This window comes from Leucopleurus acutus (assembly GCF_964270905.1).
Source record: "Leucopleurus acutus genome assembly, chromosome: 16".
Lineage (NCBI taxonomy): Eukaryota > Metazoa > Chordata > Mammalia > Artiodactyla > Delphinidae > Leucopleurus > Leucopleurus acutus.
Genome location: NC_139158.1, coordinates 10123895 through 10147603, shown reverse-complemented (window position 1 = coordinate 10147603; position 23709 = coordinate 10123895). Strand labels below are relative to the sequence as shown.

The 23709-nt window shown below is 39.6% G+C and overlaps 1 protein-coding gene across 8 annotated transcripts in view; it reads right to left on the bottom strand.

Moving 5' to 3' along the window:
- The window catches only part of GTF2I (general transcription factor IIi), a 146102-nt gene that overhangs the window by 1231 nt on the left and 121162 nt on the right, over positions 1-23709 (bottom strand). For all 8 annotated transcript variants that reach the window (XM_082857692.1, XM_082857685.1, XM_082857686.1 and 5 more), the window contains 18 exons: positions 23265-23336; positions 18411-18594; positions 17343-17401; positions 14193-14264; positions 12811-12994; positions 12127-12185; positions 11631-11705; positions 8896-8997; positions 8219-8284; positions 7714-7897; positions 6182-6240; positions 5720-5800; positions 5217-5300; positions 4868-5051; positions 3769-3797; positions 2011-2052; positions 1174-1215; positions 634-709 (listed from right to left, as the gene is read on the bottom strand). In XM_082857692.1, coding sequence (XP_082713818.1) covers positions 651-709; positions 1174-1215; positions 2011-2052; positions 3769-3797; positions 4868-5051; positions 5217-5300; positions 5720-5800; positions 6182-6240; positions 7714-7897; positions 8219-8284; positions 8896-8997; positions 11631-11705; positions 12127-12185; positions 12811-12994; positions 14193-14264; positions 17343-17401; positions 18411-18594; positions 23265-23336 — 1637 coding nt within the window. In that variant the 3' untranslated portion in view covers positions 634-650. The remainder of the gene's footprint in view (positions 1-633; positions 710-1173; positions 1216-2010; positions 2053-3768; positions 3798-4867; positions 5052-5216; positions 5301-5719; positions 5801-6181; positions 6241-7713; positions 7898-8218; positions 8285-8895; positions 8998-11630; positions 11706-12126; positions 12186-12810; positions 12995-14192; positions 14265-17342; positions 17402-18410; positions 18595-23264; positions 23337-23709) is intronic.

Here is a 23709-nt window from a genome sequence, read left to right as displayed (position 1 = left end):
AATCCATGGACTGACAGTACATGGCCAATTCCATGACCAAAAAAGTCTCTGGAGTGTCAGGTACAGATGAGAGCTAACCGTATCCTCTAACTATCATGAAAACATTCAACAGCTGGGGCTTATGTGGTTCAATATGACATGAAACCCAAGTTTCACTGACTCCTGGTCTAGAGCTGCCCCTCCTGGCTAGTAACCTGGCCAAGTTTAAGATGTTCGGAAGAACTGGATCAGGCTTATAACTTAATTATGCAAGATGCACGATGGGTTGTGTAGCTCAGCCAGTCTCTGCAAGTACTGTTATTACGATTAGGGGGAAAAGTCAGTCTGTTCACACTGACTCACAGTGAACTCCAACGGCAAGGACAAGATTTAACCTATAGATTAGAAACAAAACATTTTCCATTTGAGGCAAAGCGCTTTGCCTTCTCTGCCTGACATGCATTGATCCAAGGAAAATCTCTCTGCTTGAACCTTCGAGCTCAAACCACCCAGTATGCTTGTACTTTGTCCTCACGTGCCCTGAAGGCGGGGCCGCCATTTATGGCTGAAGCAGGGGAAACACTTCAGCTTATGAATATGCAGGTGGGTTCAGATAGATACGACATGGCATCCTGGACACAGAAGGTGATTTACCCTAGGAGGGAAGAGGTCTACCACGTAGGGTCTGGTTCTTGCTTGATTTGAGAGCTTCCATCAGTCTCCTTTATTTCTATCAAGTGAAACAAAAGGGAACCGATTAACTGCACTATTAATGCAAATCTGTCCAATTATAAATCTACTCATACCAAACTATTCATTACAATGACTTAACAGGAATTATAAGATACTAAAACTGATAAGACTGTTCTCTAGCAGTAAGTTCTAAATTTTGTTACTTAAGATTTTCAAAGTAACAAACATTTTATTAATTATGCATGTAAAGGACCCACAATAGCTGTATCTAGGTTATATAGCAGTCATTCAACTATTTCAGAATTCATTAAGAGTCACTGGGGAAAATGGAGGAAAAGAACCCATGAGTCACCTCTAAACACAATGTTTCTGGGCATAAACTACAAATCCAGTTCACCCAGAAACAAAACCACCACACAGGTCCAGTTAAACAGCTTTAGAAACACAATTAATCCTTTGTCTCTGGCACTTTATTTGTGACAACCAGACTACTCTTTTTACCTTCTGTTGCAGGAACCTCCAACTGGCTCGGCTCAGCTGATTCTGAAGAGAAATACATAAAGATTTTACTTTAACATTTTTCCAAAGTTGCTTTCAGTTATTTAAAGAGCCTAGAGGGAGAAAGCTCTCTAGACGTTGTACACAAAGCCCAGGTCTAGGTGAGACAGCAGCCACAGATTCTTGGGATTAAATACACTGCTACGCAACCAGACTCTCAAAAACCTGCTTTTCTGAAACCTGTTAAATTTGCCTACACAACCGAAATCTTAAATAACAATCTTAATTAACATAGCTCTAACATGAAAGTAGGAGTTTCTTTCTCTATGTCTTTCCACCCTTTCTTCTGTGGGCTCCCTTCTAATAAAAGCCTTTTGTTACTTTCAATGAATCACACAGCAGGTCTCAACACTTTGTTTCTAAGGAGTTTTTAAAACTACAATGCATGCATTTCCGCCCAACATAATTTTGGTTTATACCACTGGAAACAAATGGCATAAGAAGCCAAGTTAAAAAACAACCTTCTCCCCCCATCACCCCACAACTGCATTCTTCGCCACTGGTCTCAGGGTTCCTGACCTGGGACGGTGGGAACAAATGGCATGTGGTCCAGTTCTCAGTGAGGACCTATGGTTTGAGCTTATATAGGCTTTCAGACAAAGGAGTCTAAGCAAACAAGTCTGCATGTGCACGAGTGTGTGCATATGTGTGTACGTGTGTGCTGTGGAATTAACTTCCCTTGAAGTTAGGTAAATGTAAGCATGTGAGGCCACACAATTTATGTGACCTGTTTTATTGACTAAGTAGGAATACTTCTGTATTGTACCATGCTTAATTTACCTTGGATCACTGGGCTTTCTGACTCACTCTGATCAACCAACTCTGAAAAGAAAGCAGATTCATTTAAGTAATAATTTAATGATATGTTGTACATGTATATGTTGTTATATTTGAAAAGCATCTTTTACATACATTCTCTAATCTGATGCTCCAACTTTGCTATAACAGGCACTATCTTCCTTACGACAAGAAGGGAACAAATATTAAAAATTCTAGTATGTCCCATCAAAGTAACTAATTCAGAGTAATTACCATAAAATTCTATAATAGACTAGGGCACAAGGAAAAGAACAAAACTGAACATTTTAAACATAAGGTAAAGGAGCAGGGAGGCATAAAATACAGTGTCTTTTGAAATTAAAAATTACACAGAAGGTAGATGAATTGGGATCAATAAATTTTTTCCCCCCAAAGAAACCCCACACCTTATCATGGGGTTTCTTTAAATGACAAAGTTCCCGGGTGTCGTTAAAGCTGAATGCCAAAGATGACCGAAAATCTATGAAGCAAGGTTTACCTCTCTTTCATTCATTACTGACATCCCCAGATACTAACATACTTGGCCAAGATAGACAGTATAATATATAAAAACAGATTCTATTAAAAAAGAACTCATGGCTCGGGGGAAAAAGCAAATAAATATATTTTGTGATAAAGTGAAACTCGAAACTTGGAGGCAGAAGAGATATAACCAAATCCGTGACACTGAAGGAGTGGTGGCCACAGAACAGCATCAATAGTGTGAAGCAGAACAGGGGGCTGGGGGCAGGCACAACAGCGGCCCAATTCTCAGCTCAGGGGGCAAACCAGCAACTCAGGAGACCCAGCTGCTCAGTGACCACTGAAAACTCCTGAATACTTTCCCAACAAATAAGGTATACAATTGAATACTCAATACAGATGGATTTTAAAGAGATGGAATAATACCAGTTGGAAAAAAGACTGAAACGCTAATGGTATTAGTTAGGGATGATTCTCACTTTTGAAATTTTTTAACAAAGTTAACAGAAGAACATAAAACATACTAGCATAATTAAGTTTTGCTAAAAAAAATACACTGTTTAAACTGATACGAACATCAGGGAACTGGAAGAACACTTACACTTGTTCATGCAACAGTATGTGAGGGCCCAGTGGCTGCCAGACACTAGGCCTAAATATCAACAGAAGTAGCTAAATCACATTAAAAGACTTACTTTTTCCAGCCCAATAATTACAAACTAATAGTAAAAGTAATAGCAGTAGTAGTAAAAACAGTAACAAATATAGATTTTGCTTACTGAGCACATACTAGGGTCAGGGGTCAACAAGCTTTATTACAAAGAGGCAGTAAGTATTTCAGGCTTTGCAGGTCAGTCCAGTTTGCCATAAGCAAATGGGCCTGGCAGTGCTGTAATAAAACTTTATTTACACGGCCGCAGCTTGCTGGTCCCTGTTTCAGAGGCCTGACACACAATGTGTCATTTAAAATGCTCTAAAACTCCCAGAATGGGTACTAATATCATTACCATTTTCCTGATAAGTAAACTGAGATTTAAAAAAGGTGAAGCAACTCGCCCAGTTTTACATCTAGAAAGTGCCTGGTGCCTCGCACACTGAGGGCTAAAACGATGACTTTGAATGATTACTGCTGTAGGCGAAGTAATAAAATGTTACACTCTCAGGTAAGTGTACGTGCAAGTGCACACACCCACACACCCACCCCCTTCTCACATCCCAGAAAAGAGCAAAACCAAGAAGACTTCAAGAAATACTCACGGTTATTAATCACAAGTCCTGGAAATGGTCTAAAGAGAGAAACAAATTGCACAAGGTTTTTTCTTCTCTACAAGGGTTCACAGGCATATTCAGTGTATTCAACTAACAGTTAGCCCATGCCGCCTACGTGCTAGAATGAGAAAAGCTGTCCACTACTGCTTAATCTTATAGCTTTTAAGCTACAGACAGACAGACATACGAATAACTAATATGGCACATTATTAGAAAATGCTACACCAAGATGGTGGGAAAAGAATAGGAACAATGCAAAGGGAATAGAGTAATTTTAGTGAAATGAGGAAAAGGCCTTGGGAAGGTAATACATTAGCTCTGTCTGAGTGTTGGTCCTATGCAGACAGTGGGAACTTGACAATGAATGGGTGTTATTTAGTAACAGCTAAGTTTGGGGAGGTGGAAGAAAAGAGTGACGGGCACTTGGGACTTCTGCTTAGGTGGATGACAAAAGGATACCGTAAGACTTACTGTGACAAGCACACATCAAAGACTGCAATTCGCACAATGCCGTTAGAGGGCAGGTGTAACCACCATTCCTACTCTGTGGATAAGGAGCTAACACTCTCAAAGGAAACAACTACAATCTCACCGGACAGACAAGGAAACAGAAGTGACTTAGTATCGAATCCCTGTCTGATCCAAAGCCTGTGACGAGATGCTGAGGCAGAGGCTGGCAACATTTTTCTGTAAAGGGCCAGACAGTAAATATTTCCAGCTTTGTAGACCACACTGTCTCTGTCCCAACTACTTAATTTTACCACTGCAATATGAAAGCAGCCACAGACGATATGTAAACAAACGGATGTGACTGGGTTATAAGAAGACATAAAACTAAAATAAAAGCAGATGGCAGGCTGGAGCTGGTCCACAGGCCATGGTGTGCTAACAATCCCCTGCCTTAAAAACCAGAGAACTGAGTCAGCACAAGGAAGAAAGAATCCAATAGTACAGTAACTAAAGAATTTCACTACAGTTCATTTCATTACACGGTAAACTTACTACATATGACTACATTTTGGAAGATGACTCAGCCTCAATGATCTGCAGGTTCATTCTTATGACCAAGCAAGGAACTCCCACGTACCTAATGACTGTGAATTTAATGAACTCAGCAGAATCTAAGATCCTTCTCATGGAGCTGATTTCCAGATAGCTGGGGGCTTTGAATGACACTCCAGGAGGCATGCCATCAACCACCACACAGCCAGGGTTAATTGTGATTTTCCTGTAGGGAACTTTCACAGGGAAACCCATACCAATGGCTTCACCTATAGCAAGACAAACGGCATAAAAGCACAGATGAACCTGGCGCCTTAGCTGAGTGTCATAAAAGCACAGATTAAAACCACCTGAGCATGATTTACTTTGAAGACCTTATTGAGACAAAATTTCCTGGCTTGCTGCAAGCTATACTATGCAAATGCAAAACTTACCAAATTTTCGACTGAAGAGGTCATTAACTTGTTCTCTTAGCTGTCTAGCTTTCTCAACTTTTGACAGTCTTTCATTATCGTCATCTAAAAAGGTTAAGAGAAAGTTGTAACTTAATAATGCGACTTTAATACCAGATAAATTTTTAAGTGCTTTATGTAACTTCACTTTCTGTTTTTGGAATGTTTTAAAAAACGAATCAAGATTGAAATGATTTAACCAAACAATTTAATAATAACACCAAACTGACAATGCTGCAGTTATGAAGAGCTTTGCTTGCCGACTTATACAAATTTTTTAAACAGCACCCTAGGCATCTGGGTGGCCTACAGGTTTTAGCTCATGCAGAGTCTAACAACTGCCAAGAGCTGTTTAGCGATAAACCGACAAGGTGATGTATTTGGTTAATAACTTCCGCAGGGGCTGGTGGGGACAGCATACAATGTGCAGTGCATTCAACATCCATGAAGCCCCACAAACTATGATTAAGGCAGAGAGATCATACCTGGAATTGTCACCTGAATGATGTTAAGATCTTCAACACCTGATGCAGTAGTATTAACATTGGGCGATGAATTTATTTTTCCTTAAAACAGAGACTTGAGATTAGAACATATACAGATGTAATTAAATCTTCCCTAATAAAGTGCTTACAATTCAGACTACAAAAGATAATATTTTAACCCAACTTTGTTCCTTTTCATGTCATGTTTTGTTGTTCTGTGATATTAGGCTTCCTGAAAGACGTTTTTCACTTTTTTCTCTTCCTTGTGGTGCTTCCTTCGTAGAGCATCAGATATGTGGAGATCCTTAGGTATTAAAGAACTTAAAAATCGTAAACTAGTCCAAACCCCAACCTTGAATGAGCTTTCCTGGTTTTGTCTCAGTAGCCACTCTTTCAACAGTTTTCTAAATTAGTGCTGCAAAGTAAGTGTCTAACAGCATGTTTTCTGCAGCAAATGCTTACTTGGAGGGCTCTTAGAGGAGGAGGTGCTCTCCTTAATTGCCGTCTCAAACATTTCAGGCCTAAGAACAAGAAAAGAGAAAAGACTTTTGGGCTAACATTCCAATAGTAAAACATTAAAAATGAAACAAGTAAGAGATTTAAAAAGCCAGCAACTTTCTATAAATACACATTCTTAGTAATGGAAGAACAGAAGTAACATGGATCTCTAAAGGAACACACATATAAAGACTAATTATAATTGTGATTTTAACATCCACCCCAGCCCCATCTAGTATAAACAGCTTCTTCCTGTGGTTTCAATATATCCTGGAAAGAGTGTATGCTAGACTGGAGAAGGAAACAGCAAGAGACCCGAATGCAGGTAGCATGGAAACAAGACAGGCGGTAAAAACCTGAACACAAGAGACTGTCTCTCTTAGGAAGCAGAAGCAGGGGCCTTAGCCTCTACAGACCTGGCTGAAGGTACAGAGGGAGGCCGTTATGGTTGGCAATGTCAGCTTTGATTATTTGACAGCATCCTTAGGGAACTCAGAAGTAACCTTTAATAAATAAAACCTAAAATTCCTTTCAATTCATTTCAAACGTGTTTTGTTAACTCTAATTATTTCCATTTACTTCAATTGTGTTGGCATAATTCACAGATGTCGAAGCAAACAGCAGAGAAATTTAAAATATTCTGTAAGCTGGAGAAATAAACGGGCTTTATAAAACTGAACCACTGGGCTTCCCTGGTGGCGCAGTGGTTGAGAGTCCGCCTGCCAATGCAGGGGACACGGGTTCGTGCCCCGGTCCGGGAAGATCCCACATGCTGCAGAGCGGCTGGGCCCGTGAGCCATGGCCGCTGAGCCTGCGCGTCCGGAGCCTGTGCTCCGCAACGGGAGAGGCCACAACAGTGAGAGGCCCACGTACCGCAAAAAAAAAGAAAACCAACTGAACCACTGCCTAGACTCCAGTAGTATTAACCATTAAGATATCACTGTGAGGCTTCCCTGGTGGCACAGTGGTTAGGAATCCACCTGCCAGTGTAGGGGACACTGGTCCGGGAAGATCCCACATGCCACAGAGCAACTAAGCCCGTGCGCCACAACTACTGAGCCTATGCTCTAGAGTCCACACGCCAGAACTACTGAAGCCCTCACACCTAGAGCCCGTGCTCCGCAACAACAGAAGCCACCACAATGAGAAGCCCGTGCACCGCAACGAAGAGTAGCCCCTGCTTGCTGCAACTAGAGAAAGCCCGCGCACAGCAATGAAGACCCAACACAGCCAAAAATAAATTTAAAAATTTATATTAAAAAATATATATGTCACTGTGCATAGACTTCACTAAACCAAGTTGTTATCCCCCTGATAAGCCACAGCCCTCCCTCTTTTGACCAGTTACGAAAAATTTAAAATATATACAAAGGTACAGCTTAAAGAGCTTCTTTGACCCTAAGGTTTGGCTGAGCTCCAAAGTAGAATCCATGTGCCATCTCCCGGCATCAAACTGTATCAACTCATGGCAATCTTGTTTCATCTCATTTCCTTACTTTTTAATGATGAACTTAATTTTGGCTTTGTTTCTGAGTATCTTCTCCAGCCTTGGAATGCCAAAAGTAGATGGTCGTCGGAATGGCACACCCTCGGGTAAGCCTTCCACGTAAAAGTCTTCAGGAAAAGACTCAAATAACGCAAACGGCACTTTCACAGCTTGTTTAAGGCCAAGAGCTTCACCTAAAAAAACAAAAACAAAACACATTTACTGGTTCTCATAGTTATAACTTTTTAAAAAACTAAGCCTTTTTAAAAACACGCATTTTAAATTACATTTTGCAGCTACTAAAACCTTTCTTTTTAAAAAATCACATTAATTTTAGAAAAATTTCTTCAATTTCTTGGTGCTCAGAAGTGTGGAAGAAATTATAAAATTCATGCCTGCAAAACCCACACACTTCTGATGACAGTAATATTTAAATGCTGAACTATGCTCACATTTTTCTATTTTATAAAAAAGCTACCTCATATTTTAATAACAGTATTTCAAAATAAACTTACCACATTTTTCATTGAAAAGATTTTCAACTTTCTGTTTTAGGTCAGTGATTTTGGCATTCCAGGCCTCTGCATATAAAAAAAAAAAAAACCAAAAAACAAGAGCGATTAAGATGTTAGTAACAGTTACTAGTATACATCCAATGGCAGGAACTTCTTCATCTTTTATTGTGCATCTTTAAGCAATACAAAATAAAAAATATATAGGTTTTAAACACAGGCGTGTCTTGATAACTACTCTAATCCTGATGCATTATTTAACTGTTTTATTATATTACTAATATGTTGGCTACGAATAAATAAAAAAACAAATGAAAACCAAAATACCCCCCCAAAAAACAATTAGAGTATCTACTACGTGCCAGATACGGTTTTACCCTTTAAATGATCTGGTATTTATAATCTTCATAATAACCCTATGGAACAGGAAGTAATGTTATCCCCACTCATAGATAAGGAAACTGAGGCACAGAGAGGTTAAGCAGCCTGCTCAACGTCAAACAATTATAAAGTCCTGGCCCCAGATTTGAATTCAGTCTGGCCCTATAATCTGTGCCTTGAATTGCTAATATATACTAACTCACCAAATAAAAAAAAGAAAACAATTCAACCAGTAAAATATTTTACTAACTCCTTTTATTTAAAATAATGAAATAAAGAAAAACATAACACGTATTTACCAAAGGAAAACTCTCTCCCTCGAGGCTTGAAGGGAACATTAGAACCATTAGTCTGGGTAGGGGTTCGAACAGCTGAGGTTTGAGGGTTGCTGTTATTAGGGCCTAAAGAATTAAACAAAAAACATAATCAGCACATATATTCAGTCATCCTTACGTACTGCTCGTGATTTCTCTAGGACATGCTCTTGAGGTCCAACCTGTGCTGGAGAAGTTCAGTTCAGTGTGTATACAAGCACTCTGCAATGAAAACAGCCACTGCTGTCAGTGTTACAGACCTCCATCCATCTTCCTACTTCCATCCCTATAATCAGGCATTTCCCCCCAAAACACATCTAGCTTTCTGGCTGATCTGAGGAACGTTCAATTCACTTAATGATTCATTACGTCATTTTGAAGCCACTGGTTACCTATCTTGCCTTTTATGTTTTTCTTTCGGCCTTTGAACATAAACACGACTTTAGATACAACTATATCATCTCCCCTATATGAAGCTTTCCTTTGGATTCTCTAGCTGACACTGACATATCCTTTCTTTGAATTCTTAGTAATATACAGAAACAATGTTATGGGCTATCAGTTGTTTTCCATTAAAAGCCTGACTATGGCCTCAGAATCGAATAAAATATCAAGATTCAACATTGTAATCTTTAACTACTTCAAACTCCCGAATAAAAACCACAGCTTCCTTAAAGAGCATAGTGATAACAGCAAAGTATTTCTGGACCAGCTGGATCTAGCAGCCTGGTTGACCTGGCAGGTATAATAACCAGACAGAGGAACTCAGTACATCCTATTACCATACTTCTGTAACAGGCTACTAAGATCACTCAACTAACATCTCTTTTTATACTCCATGTTCATAAAGCAGCCTTTTAATAGTCACAGGGAAAGACAGGAAGAGACTTGTGATCACCTGATAGAATTAAGCTGACTGAAATATCTACCTGCGATTCAAAAATCAATAAACTGGCATTCTGGTTTATGCTTAAGTGAAATGACACTACACACCCACTAGAACGGCTAAAATAAAAAGAATGACAATATCAAGTACTGTGAGGATGTGCAGCAACTGGAATTCTCACACATTCCTGGCAGAAGTGTAAAGCGATACAATCAGTTTGGTAAACTGTTTCTTAGAAAGTTAAAAACCCAGTAATTCCACTCTAAATATCTATTCGAGAGAAGGAAAGCATATGCCATGTTTTGTACACAAATGTTCATATAGCATCTTTACTAGACAAAGACAGGAAATAAACCCAAATGCCCACTGACAAATGCATACATTAATTCTGGTGAATCCATACAATGGAGTAATACTCAGCAATAAAAAATACTGAAACATGCAGCAAGTATAAATCTAACAACATTGTGCTAAGCAAAAGAAGGCAACCATAAAAAGAAAAGATACAACATGATTCCATTTATATGAAATTCTACAACAGGCAGAAGTGTTCCATGGTGACAAAAGGCGGATCAATGGTTGCCTGTGGCCTGGCCTGTGAGGCAGTGACTGCCAAGGAGCGTGTGTGAGACGTTTTAGGGTGAGGGAGATGTTCTATCCATTGACTAAAGTGGTGCTACAAGCATTTTTCAAAACTCAAACTGTACAATTAAAATGCGTGCATTTTATCGCATATAAAGTGTACTCAATAAATTTGATTTTTAAAGTAATAAAAAAATCCATTTACAAGCATGATGTATAATTTAAAAGAAAACTCTAGTATGGTGGGGAAAAAAAAAGCCCCTCCTTGCTATCACACTCTTGACAAAAAGTCCCTGAACATGGACACAGCTCTTTACTACTCAAATTAGTTAGTGTTAAACCACTAACAACTATTTTGTGGTATTTTAACAAATATAAATTAAATTTGGGGTCTATTTATAGCCCTGGTTAAGCAAAAGAAAGCTACTGTGGGACAAGGTCCTCTGTGGCTTGGGTAAGACAACAGAAAGAGATTCTCTGTTAATCTGAAGGCAGGTCAAAACCATTTTTCATTAACCCATCACTGCCCTTGTACACGAATGTTCAGAGCAGCATTACTCATAAATAGCCAAAAAGTAGTGCAAACCAAATGTCCACCAATCGATGAATAAACAAAATATGGTATATCCACACAATGAAATACTAGTCATCAAGAAAAAGGAACGGACACCCATTAGGATGGATATTATCTAAAAAGCAGAAAGTAACACGTGGTGGCGAGGCTGTGGAGAAATATCATCTTGTAATTGAAATCGTTAATTAGAAACATTTAGAAAATCTAACTTTGGGACTACCCCGGTGGCGCAGTGGTTAAGAATCCGCCTGCCAACACAGGGGACACGGGTTCGAGCCCTGATCCGGGAAGATCCCACATGCCCCGAAGCAACTAAGCCCGTGCGCCACAACTACTGAGCCTGAGCTCTAGAGCCTGCGAGCCACAACTACTGAAGCACGCGCACCTAGAGCCCGTGCGCCGCAACAAGAGGAGACACTGCACCGCAATGAAGAGCAGCCCCCGCTCGCTGCAACTAGAGAAAGCCCGCACACAGCAACGAAGACCCAATGCACCCAAAAATAAATAAATTAATTAATTTAAAAAAAAAATCTAGCTTTATCGCAGTTAAGTGTTCTGCACCTAAAACAAGTTTTATAAAAACTCATTTGCATAAAAATATAAATAGTAAAGTGAAGAAGCAACAGATTAACTAGTGAATTGTAGAACGGACAGGAACGGGCCACAGAGCAACCTCACCTTCAACAGTGACCTCAATTTCAGGAACTTTTGAATTACTCCCAGGGCTTCGTGGTCTTTTCGGGGACTGCAAAGCTGTAAAGTAAGCATACAATTTCTTTTGCATGTTGTAAAAAATCCAGAAGGAGATGCTTTATAAAAGCAGAGTATTAAAATTCATACAGTTTGGCTCTTTTCAAAGAAACCTGAAGAATTAAACTGGTAGTATAATCGTCCACATGAGTCTCAACAAAGCTGTGGAAACATGAATGAAGGAGGATTGCAAACGTGAAACTGCCAATGAAATGTTTACTTTTAAGAGACAGAGAGGAGGGAGGGAGGGAGGGAGGGAGGGAGGGAGGGAGGGAGGGAGGGAGGGAGAGGGAGGAGAGGGGTTCATTAAACAAAATACCTTAAAAAGCAAAGAAACAAACCGAAAGCCCCCAAAAGATATGTGCCAACGACTCAGTATGTTTTAACGCACTGAAGTATAATGAAGGTATACATAATCTCTTACCTTTAGTGTTTATTTTACTAGCCATTCCAGGAGGCAAGTAGGAAATAACTAGTTCAGGTCTAGAGAAAAAACCAAGAAACATTACAGTGGCCAGTATAATATTGGTCTTCACAGCTAGTAAAAATTGTGATGACCAATGATAACTCTGTAATGTAACAATAGTTTCTTCCGTTATGGACCAAAAAAATTCACTTTTCCTTCCTACAAATGCCTGCTAAATGATTTTATGAAGAGTAAATGACCTCTTTCACGAAAATGAAAATTAACTACCACTAGTTTAGTTTCTTCAATTACTGAAATTCTGCAGACATATAAATGAGAAACTTAATCACTGAAATTCAGTTGCCCGTAAGTTTAAGCAGGAATAACAGAGCACATAAAAATCAGCACTTTCATCCTGCCCTCAAGTATCTATCAAGTAAGAGACAACATAGCATCTCCTTAACAAACTTCACCTCCACCAATGTGAGGCAGGTACAACTCTCCTTGTCCCGATGAAGAAAATCAAGGACAAGTTAAAGGATGGGAGGCAATGGACAAGGCCAGGACTGCAGCTCAATGCTACGCTTTCCATCGTGGACTTCAAAGCCTTAGCCGTAACCTGAAGCTAGAAAAAAATTTAAATAGAAATATGCCTTGATTGTTCTAATCCCAGAAAGGGCTACATTGGCAAAGAGAACTTACTTTTTAACAACAAACTTGATTTTATTACTTCCACGGACAATCCTTTCAAGTCGTGGAATTCCAAACCAGGTAGGGCTTCGAAAGGGAATTCCTTCTGGCAAGCCTTCTACATAAAGGAACTCGGGGTTTGATTCAAACACCGGGTATGGTACTTTTACTGCCTCTGTGAGTCCAAGAGCTTGAGCTGAAAGTGTAAGAGAACATAACTTATGGAAGGTAAAATTTTACAGTCTTTGAGTTTTGTCTGACAGCAGTCTCTGTTTATGTTTTTAATATATATATATATATATTTAAAATTGTGATATAATGAACATATAACATTATATTAGTTTCAAGTGTATAGTATAATGATTTGCTATTTGTATATATTGTCAAATGATCGCCATACTAAGTGTAGTTGACATCTGGGCATTCTCAAATCCGTTGTGCAAAAGTTCCCTACAATCTAGCAATTTCCACTTAGTAATATAGGTATTTTGCTTAGTATATTGTGTAAAGTTGACGAAGAAGCCTAAAATATAAGAGGAACATTTTACCACTTCAAAGCAAAGGGATAATTAACCAAAATTGTCTCTGTGCTCTGGGCAGAAATGAACTACAGCCATTTCACTGCCATACTACCGAAATGGCAACTATGCAGCCCTTGTGTTATCATCTAGGTGCAAGTTTGCTGTTTAAAAGATAAGAGGGAATTCCCCGGTGGTCCAGTGGTTAGGACTCTGTGCCTTCACTGCCGAGGGGCAGGGTGCGATCCCTGGTCGGGAACTAAGATCCCACAAGCTGCGCGGGGCATGGCCCCCCCAAAAAAAACAAAAAAGAAAGAAAGAAAAAGAAAAAAGATAAGAGGTGCATAAGATGCATCTGAGCAGAACTGGTCAAGAGTACTGAAGATTCCTGATCCAGGACACAAACGTCAATACCAGTTATTAAAACGACGATGGCAACGCCCCAGGAATATTGATATCACTCCACTCCTTACTTCCTTCTCCATGACAGACACACCCAATCAACTGAAACACTCTTGCTGAGCCTCCTCAGAATCCTCAAGACAGCGCTCCAGGAAACCGCTGTCAACAAATCTACGTTGAAACAGATGATGAAACCTATTTGCCACAGGTGTTAGCCAGGTTACAAGTACAGACAGCGGAACTGAGACTCCTCCCCAACTCCTCCCTTCCTTTCCCACTCTGACACACGAGAAAACGGAGTCCAGGAGACAGAAAGTAACTCGCTCAGTTTAAGTAGTGAATGTAGTAGCAGAAAGTCAAACCCAGTTTCTGGGACCTTCTTTCTTTAGGTCCTGAACTGCTATAATGTTCATTCAAAACACTGCCTTTCATTAATGTTTTTAAATTAAGACATAATCACTGTGTTTTACTTACCAAATTTCAAATTAAAAATCTCTTCCACTTGCTTCCGTAGCTTGGTAATTCTGACATTCCAATCTTCTTTGACTAGAAAGGAAAAATAAACCCAATCAACAATGTCCCTTATGGATGCTGACACAAAATCAGACTGGACGCTGTTCTTTCCAGTGATGCTATTTTTTAAAAACTTGAGAGATAATCGGCATATAACACTGTATTAGTTTTAGATGTACAATCCAGTGACACTCTTAATAAAATTTTGCTTAAAAGCAAAAACTTCAGATAAAGAAAAGAAGGATTTCCTGCACTTGTCAAATATCAGAAGTACAGGGAGATAGAATTCAAATTTAAGTTTACATTGTAAATAAAGAAGAACTTGTTCCTAAGTATTTAGAATGAATGGTTTTCAAACACTTTTTCTTGGAGGTACATCAAAGAACCCTCAGGGTTGGGAGGACCAGCTATATAAAGATCCAGGCCTCCTATACCAGGTTCAACCAGAGGAGCTTCACTTGTATTTGCTTTCTAAACAGGCATTCCTTGTTTTATCGAACACGTGTGCCTACAGATTTACACAAAGGAAAACTTCACTAATCACAGCAAGAAATAAATGATAAAGTGATTAGGGAGCTGTCACTCAGCACTACTCACATCCAGAATCCAGTTTATTTCCTTACCCCTCATTTATAAGACAACCATCCCCTTTTAAATACAACATAAAAATAAAGAAAAAAATAAGCTATTATAAAAGACACGTAGGGTGGCACTTACTTGGACAGATAATTGGGGCTTGTTTGTTGGAGCTGAGGATGGAGAGGACGGAGGTAGACTTGGAGACAATGGAGGATGGTTGGAGGTATTGGATAAGGAAAGGAGGGAAAGAGAGAGTAAGAGGAAAGGGTAGAGAGTGCAAGAATCGCACCACGTGTGAAAGCCATTTGTGTCTGTGGACAAGGCGACAGGAAATGTTGGAGAAGTTCTGAAAATACTGCTAAAGGTTGGGAGCCTCAGAAAATCTTTCATCTCCACTTTACTTTTACTGTGAAAGTACTTTAAAACCTTTTCTTTAAAAGAAAACCCAGCATCTCAAGGGTCTAATATGGTAACTCGGCCATTCGACCAGACGAAGTCAGTCTGGTATAAACCAAATTTGAATATTACTATAACAATATCTAGACTCTCCTTCTCCGAGGTAAAGGGCTTCTGTTAACCTGGTGCTCAGTCAGCCCTTCTGCCTCACCCTGCACTTCCTTCTCTGGTATTTGCTGCTCTAATACAAAAAGACCTCTGTACCATTCTACACAAGAACCAAGTACCTTCTCATTCTTCCCCTTCAAAGCTCAGCTATCTGGCTAGTGCCCCAACTTTCTCACATGTGACATCTACCTTTTACCAAATTGAGAACAAAGTGCACCCACGTGTGTTTAAGCATACAACTGTTACCTCAGAGTTAAGCAGACGTCTCTGATGGCAAGGACTAATACAATTCTTCTGTCGGGTACACTGGGACTTGAATTGGCCCAGCAAGACTAACGCCTAGGTGACTGGCAGACCCAGTAACATTTTGTTGCAATGAAGAAGGACAACCTTTGATTCTTTCCAAGGTCTTCTACGAATGGTAGAAGGCCAAGCATTGTTAATAATTGGGAGAATGGAGAGTCTTTTGATAATAGGCCTGTAACCATCTATGCTAGAAAACAGCAGATCAAGTACTACTGAAAATATTACTAAATCCTCGGAGTAACTTGTATGGTGCCTACAGATCGTTCCAATAATACATGTTTCACATCCTCAATTTGCAGTCATTATTAGAATTGCTCCTAATAAAAGCAGTGATCACATTAATCACAAGCTTGAACTTGAGGTCTGTCTTGCGAAACGAAGACTCCTACATAGACTTTCATCATACTCAGACTAATGCATATTAAAGCACTACCTTTGGGAACAGTTTTCTTTGCATTATTTTGCTTAGCAAAGTCTCTGTCATGTCCAATCTTCAATTTGTCGCCAATATTTTGTTTCTTTGCCTAAATCAAAAGCATTCTGGGGAGTTTGCTGGGTTAATGTTGCTGCTCAGCCTGAGAAGTTAAGCCTCAACTCTATCTTCTCCCCGGCAGGATTCTGGGCACAAGATAGTCTGTTTCCCTAGTACAGTATTTCTCAAATACTTCTCATGCCATGATAAACAAAAGATTATATACAATCTATTTGGCATACTGGTGACCTTCACCGGTTGCCTCCAGGTACCCTAAAAGCTCAAGAATCAGTATTACAGTTCAGACAAATAACCCCTCCTGTATAGTAGTTCATCTTAGCATTTACAAAAATGATTCACTGCAAAAATGAAAGAAAAGGAAGGAAGGAAGGAAGGAAGGGAGGAAAGGAGGGAGGGAGGGAGGGAGGGAGCGGGGGAGAGAGGGAGGGAAAAGATTAACTGCAACAATTCAGAAACACCCACTGGTTCTTAGCAACAGAAGTTCCTAAGGTTGTAGAAGATCTACAAGTTGTGGTCACTTTTTCTGACATTATGGAATGGAAAACAAAAAGATGGGAAAGAAATAAAGGCACACTTATACCTCAAAGAAAATAAAACCATTCAGACAACTGAGACCGAGACTTTTAAAAAGTTCTTTTCTATTGGGCACAGCTGCTGCAATCACAGTATTTGCCATTTTAAAAGCAAGGTCCTTGTGAACAGATTAAGGCCTAAATCTGCATGGTCTGGCACATTAGCCACATGTGGGCAACCTGAAATGTCGCTACTTGAATTAAGATGTGCTGTAAGTGTATAATACACACCAGAGTTTCAAATAAAGAATGTAGATAAATGAAATGAAAAATGTAAACTAACTCATCATGTATTTATGTTGATTACAGGATGAAAAACAGATTTGGCTACTAGAAAATTTTACATGACATATATGGCTTGCATCTGTGACGCACGTTCTATTTCTACTAAATACCACCGGTCTAAATCCAAAGCTCGACCTCCCCCCAGACTGCTTATGTTCATGTGGATAAATCAAGGAGTGCCTGTATTGACCTTCCACAAAAGACTTTTTGGGTGGAAGGGAGAAAAAAGAGGAATTCCATGGCTTTAAAAGATTAATAAAAGCTTAGAAACTACTTACTTAAGCTTGTAAGAAGGATTCACAACTGTCTTACCTGGTGTATTCGTTCTTGGCTGAGTAACTTCAGTAGTGCTGTGAGTCAGGAGCTCTGGTCTGTAAAAATACAATTGACATCAGGATGAGAGCATTTAAGCCCACTTTAATTTCTAGTGTGGCTCACTCCACCTTCATTTGCAGTGACAATATCATTTTGGTGACTTTAATTATTCTTAAAGTAGCAATTTACGAATATTCAGGTGGAACCACCTGTATGTCCTGAAAGGAATTTTAAGCTTAACTTGTGCAAAACAGTTGTGTTTTGCCCCAAAGCAGTTCGACCTCCTGTTTCTGAAACTTCAGATGGACTAGAGCACAATACAGGTAGATATATCTAGCTATGTCACCCTAAAGCATGTCCCAACAAACAGACATACAAATGCACAACCCCCAAACAGCAAGCAAATTCTGTCCCAACGATAATTCTTCTTTATTAAATGGGCCTTCTGTTCCCACTCCCTGCCCTCAAATTACCCGTTCTGCTAGCCTTCAAACTCAAGCCAAAGTAACACTCTTAAGGTCCAATTCAAATTATTTGAAGAGGAATCAGCTTTCAAACCCCTTCAATACTCTGCTGACTGCGAAGGACAGAAAGCCTTCCTCCACTGGGCCATCTCAGTCTGTCTATCAATGCTATGCCCTCAAGGTCATCAATCCTTCCATACAGAATGGTGTGGTTAGCCGAGCATTCGAGTACACCTGACACCTCCCTGCGCCTACCTACCTATGTTACTTCCTTTATTTGAACCCCCTTCTTGCGTTCTCTATGCACAAGTGACCAAACTGCATGCCACCCTCGCCTTCTCCCCCAAAGTGTTCAAGTAGCACTTTACGGCACTGACCTATATAATAAGCCTCCCAAGGACAGGATTCCTGGTGGACCCAATTTTGTACATCTGGTGCCTGGCACTGCATAGAAACTTGCTCAAAAAATGAATCTAAATGTAATACCTTAATCTTAAATATGGAGAGTAAGTCCAGCTGGGAAGGGGAAAAGCCCATTTTTATAAAATTAATTTTTTCTTAATGACAACATTAAATTTGTTTCTGCAAATTATAATCCTACCTTTTAATAACAAATTTAATTCGATTGCCCACTTGAATAATTTTTTCCAGCCTTGGGATTCCATACCACGAGGGACTTCTAAAAGGAATGTTTTCTGGTAGTCCTTCCACATAGAGGTCATGAGGATGTGCTTCAAATTTCTGGTAAGGTACAGCCTTGGCTTCGGTGCTCCCTAAGGCTTCAGCTTTACAGAAGAAAAGCAATACAAAAGACTGGAGATGAAGTTTCTGCTGAAATCATATTTTATTACAATCCATAGCAAAGTATATGTCAACTTTTTAAAAAGTAAAGTATACTCTGAAAATATCAACAGCAACTACTGAAACAGACTTAATACAGCAAATGCAAATATTAAATGACCCATGATCAAGAAGTAACTTTTGGTGAATTTAAGTTTCCTGATACTAAGGCCATCGTAATAGCTCTAAGATCTTATTTTTATGTATTCTTTTTTAAAAGATATTTATTTGGCTGCGCTGGGTCTCAGTTGCGGCATGCGGGATCTTTAGTTGCAGCATGCATGTGGGACCTAGTTCCCTGACCAGGGATCGAACCCGGGCCCCATGCGTTGGGAGCGTGGAGTCTTAGCCACTGGACCACCAGGGAAGTCCCTCTAAGATCTTATTTTTAAAATTCTCAATATCTTTGAGAATAAATAAAAAGAAGAAAATCATGACCAACAATAAAGAGTGCAACTTAAATACTACTTTTTCAAATATCCGGAGGCAGAATTTTGCTACTTAATGCTTCTTGAGTACAATAAACTTTTTATTGGCTCTTGCACACTAACTTACTTCAGGCTATACTTCTATCTGCATTGCAACCATAAGATTACTGTTCTTTACCCCTTAAACCTCATCAGTGTACCATTTTCCAAGGAAATAATTCATGGAATGACAAATAAAAATAGTAAGCAGAGGCTGGTTTAGATTAAAAGAGACATATCAAGCAAAATTAAGGCACGAAACTTTATTGTTTAAATCCAGGTTCGAAGCAAAAACTTAGAAGATACTTTTCAGATAAATGAGGAAACTCAATGAAGGACTGGATAAGAGCAAAGAGACTGTTAATTCTGTCAAGTGTGATGAGGACACTGTGACTGTATTTAAAACGTCAATGTTGGGACTTCTCTGGTGGCGCAGTGGCTGGGAATCCACCTGCCAACACAGGGGACACAGGTTCGATCCCTGGCCTAGGAAGATCCCACATGCTGTGAAGCAACTAAGCCCGTGCACCACAACTACTGAGCCCGTGTGCCACAACTACTGAAGCCCGTGCACCTAGAGCCCATGCTCTGCAACAAGAGAAGCCACCACAGTGAGAAGCCTGTGCACCACAACGAAGAGTAGCCCCTGCTCGCCGCAACCAATGAAAGCGCACACACAGCAACGAAGACCCAACGCAGCCAAAAATAAAATAATATAAATAAAAGTGTTGTTCAATGGCGCACACTGAACAAGGAAAATGACACCATGCCTGTGATATGCTTTATTAAATTCCTACAAGGGGAATGAAAGAGGAAAGGATGAACAAAATGTGGAAAATCTTAAACGTCACTGATTACAAAAATGGGTATATGGGAATGCATTGTACTATTTTTCTACTTTTGAATAGGTGTGGCATTGAAATTTTAAAATGTAAAAATGTAATTACTAACCCCCACTATGAAGCCACATCCAAACAGAGCTTGTAAGAAGATCCAAACAATTTACAAAGTATCAGCACTTATGGTCTCCCTCGTATTCTGAGTTACATTTAAACATTTTACAATCTGATGGTTGAACAAAGAGTGGCTCCTTGAAGCATCTGCATTTCTTTGATGGTTAGTTTGACTTTCCTCTCAAATTCAAAGGCCTTCTGTCTTAATTTCTTCCTTCATTTCATTAGCACCAAATCTGAAGGGCTCAAGTATAGGATCTCTTTGATAAAAGTAAGGAGTGTGTATTTGAAAAAACAAATACAATGTAATTTAGATCATGGCTGTGAAAAGAAATATTCTCTTTTAAAATATGGTAAAGGCTTTCACACTCACACCTGGGAGTAATATTAATTGTAATTATTCTGTTAAATATAACAAAAAAGAACAAAATCCTAATTCTAACAAACTTTCTATAAAATAAAAAAGAACCAAACTGTTGGAATTGAGAGAGAAACAGCACAAGTTACAGAAAAGAGGAAGGCCAAGTGCATTAGTGTTCATCACATCATCTACGAGGTCTCCCCTATATTAAGTAACCAACCCTCTGTCTCCCTATCCCCCTCATTTTGCTTAATTTTTTCCTGAACACTTAACACCTTCTAATATACTGCATATTTACTGGTTGCTTTGCCATGCATATTTCCCTAAGTTATAAATGAATGCTTCCCAGAGGAAGCATTCACCATCCTCTGTGCTGCTGAGTTCTCAGCACCTGACACACAGGGGGTTCACAGGTGCTGAATGACTATGCTGCTGCTGCTATACAACTTTCAAGACTTGTGTCTGATATGACAGACAATCTTATGTTTTCTTCTTTCCCTTTCAGTAACCTTAAAGAAAGCAACAATTCTGCTGGCTTCTCACTCTCTAAAGTGACTCCAGTCCCAAATGACCCACCTGAGGCCACAAGCAGGATTTTGCTGTTTGTAAGGTAACAATACATAGGAGTTATCTATTTTCTTAGCTCTGATACAATGAGAAAATATTTTCTACAGGCCAATTTTTCTTTCTATGAGTACACTATCTCACACACAGCTTTCTCCTTCCATGAGGGAAAAGTCATGGGTGCCATGGCTGGCTGGCAGGCACCCATGATCTAATAGGATTGGCTGTTTCTTACCCCAGGCTGAGTTTCTAGAACTAAATGTGAGGCCAAAGTTTAAGCCTGTTAATGCAGATGCACATTATCCTATGTCAGCTACTCATGAATTACGATTATGACGACACTATGGTGGCATCTCAAATGACAAATAAGGTTCATAATCTTATTTCACTAAATGTCCTGGAAGTATAATGATTTTTAAAGTGGTGAAGGTTCTCTAGTTTATTGTTCATTAGCTGATTTCTGACCAGATGTACGAGGAGATACATTTTCATGAAGGTCCTACATTCATGTTCGGTGGTCAAGGATATTGATGAGGAAAAACTTACACTCTGACTTTTTCTCAAGGCTCAGGAATTTCTCAGTAATTTTTAAAAACTGTTCCATGTATTTTTATTTAATTAAAAAAATTTTTTTTGAGTCACACTTTTATTTATTTGTTTGTCTGCCGAGGGGCATGTGTGATCTTAGTTCCCTGACCAGGGATCTAACCCGTGCCCCCTGTTTTGGAAGGGCACAGTCTTAACTACTGGCCCGCCAGGGAGGTCCTTCTGAGTAATTTTTTTTTTTTTTGCGGTACGCGGGCCTCTCACTGCTGTGGCCTCTCCCGTTGCGGAGCACAGGCTCCGGACGCGCAGGCTCAGCGGCCATGGCTCACGGGCCCAGCCGCTCTGCGGCACGTGGGATCCTCCCGGACCGGGGCACGAACCCGTGTCCCCTGCATCGGCAGGTGGACTCTCAACCACTGCGCCACCAGGGAAGCCCCCTTCTGAGTAATTTTTAATGACACTGGTCCATTCAGTATTTGTTGAGTATCTGCCCAAGCACTGTTCTACTAATAGCCAAGAGAGACAAGATCTGGGCTGCTGTTTGAACTGTGTTGTAGTGGAAGGAAAAAGGTAGCCATTAGTGCTTTAAGAAAAATTAAAGGGTGATGACATACAGTGTGCTTCGTGGTTTATGTTAGAAGGGTAGGCAGTAAAATCTGGCTGCTTTGGGGCATTGACTTTGACTACACTGACAGACAGCAGTGAAGAAGAAAAAGATACGGATTTGCAGTGTGTTTTAAACGTAGAGTCAGCAGGAGGCCTTGTGGAAATGAAGAAATCAAGCGTGACCGCTAGGGGGTCTGGCTTGGAAGACTAGGTAGAGTGTGGTGCCACTGGGAGGACTGGGAAAGGAACATGCTGGAGGGGGAATCAAGGACTCTATCTAGGACCCATGAAGTCTGAAGAGCTGTCAAATGGCTGGGTGAATATAAAGGTGTGGTGTAAGAGGAGTTTTCAGGGCTAGAAACTTGAATGTGAAAGTCATCGGGAATATAGACAACACTGTATTTTTAAGATAGAGTGGGACTATCTGTGGAGGGCTCAGGACTGAGCTGTAGAGCAGCACCCCAAAATTTAAAGAATGGACTCAAGGGAGGTACCAACAAGAGAATGAAGAGGACAGCCAATAAGACATGAAGAAACCCAGGAACAAACCAAGAGTCAATAACGTTTGAAACTTTCCGTAAGAATCGTTTAAAATGCTTAAGAAAGAAAAAAAATAAGACAACTATGTTGAACACTGCTGAAAAGTACAATAAAGCAAGGGAGTTACTTCTGGTAACAAAAGATGTTGCAATGATAAACCAAACCTGAGTATTTTAAGTGTGTAGGGATGCAAGCACAGCAAGCACTACAAACAAGACAACCAAAACACTGCTAAGCAGCAGTCTGCCTTCCAGGGACACACTGCTACTGGTGGTCCCCTAGATGCCACTGTGGTACACCATTAAAAGGTACGAAGACAAAAGGATTCCCAAACTGTGAAATGCCCTGTGCCGAAATAACCTGTACACGGTATAAATAACTTAGTCAAGAGTACGTGGGTTTTCATTACAATATTCTCTTCCCTTCTGTACAGATTTAAAACTTTTCATAGTATACGTTAAAAAAGCAACAATAAAGGAAACTGGAGATGAGTCATCCATTGTATTTACTTTCTTAAAGCAAAATCTGGAAAAGTTATTCTGTAATATACTTTAGCTAGGGGGGAAAATTAAACTTACCAAATTTTTTGCAGAAAAGCTGATCTACCATCTTTCGTAACTTAGTGATTCTGGCATACCACTCTTCTTTTACTGTAAGGGTAATATACACAAATTCTTCAATTTGATGACATTAATAAATTATTAAATGTTACTAAATAAATTACTAAATAGGTGGTATTGTTTTTCTGTTCTAACTAAAATTACTTCTAAGATTTTAGAATGTGTTTATTAAAACAGTGCTGACATTGAATAAAATGTGTAAGAACAAAACAATAACAAAATGAAAATTCACAATTAATAGCGATTTTACAGAGATAAATTGAAAGTGTCACCACTGAAGCTAGGAAATAGAATTCATTTCACTCAAGATCAGCTAGCAGGTGATTTTTGTGATAAATTGGGGGCCACAATAATGCTGGCAATCCTTTCATTACACCAACTCTAACTGATGCAATTTCCATTT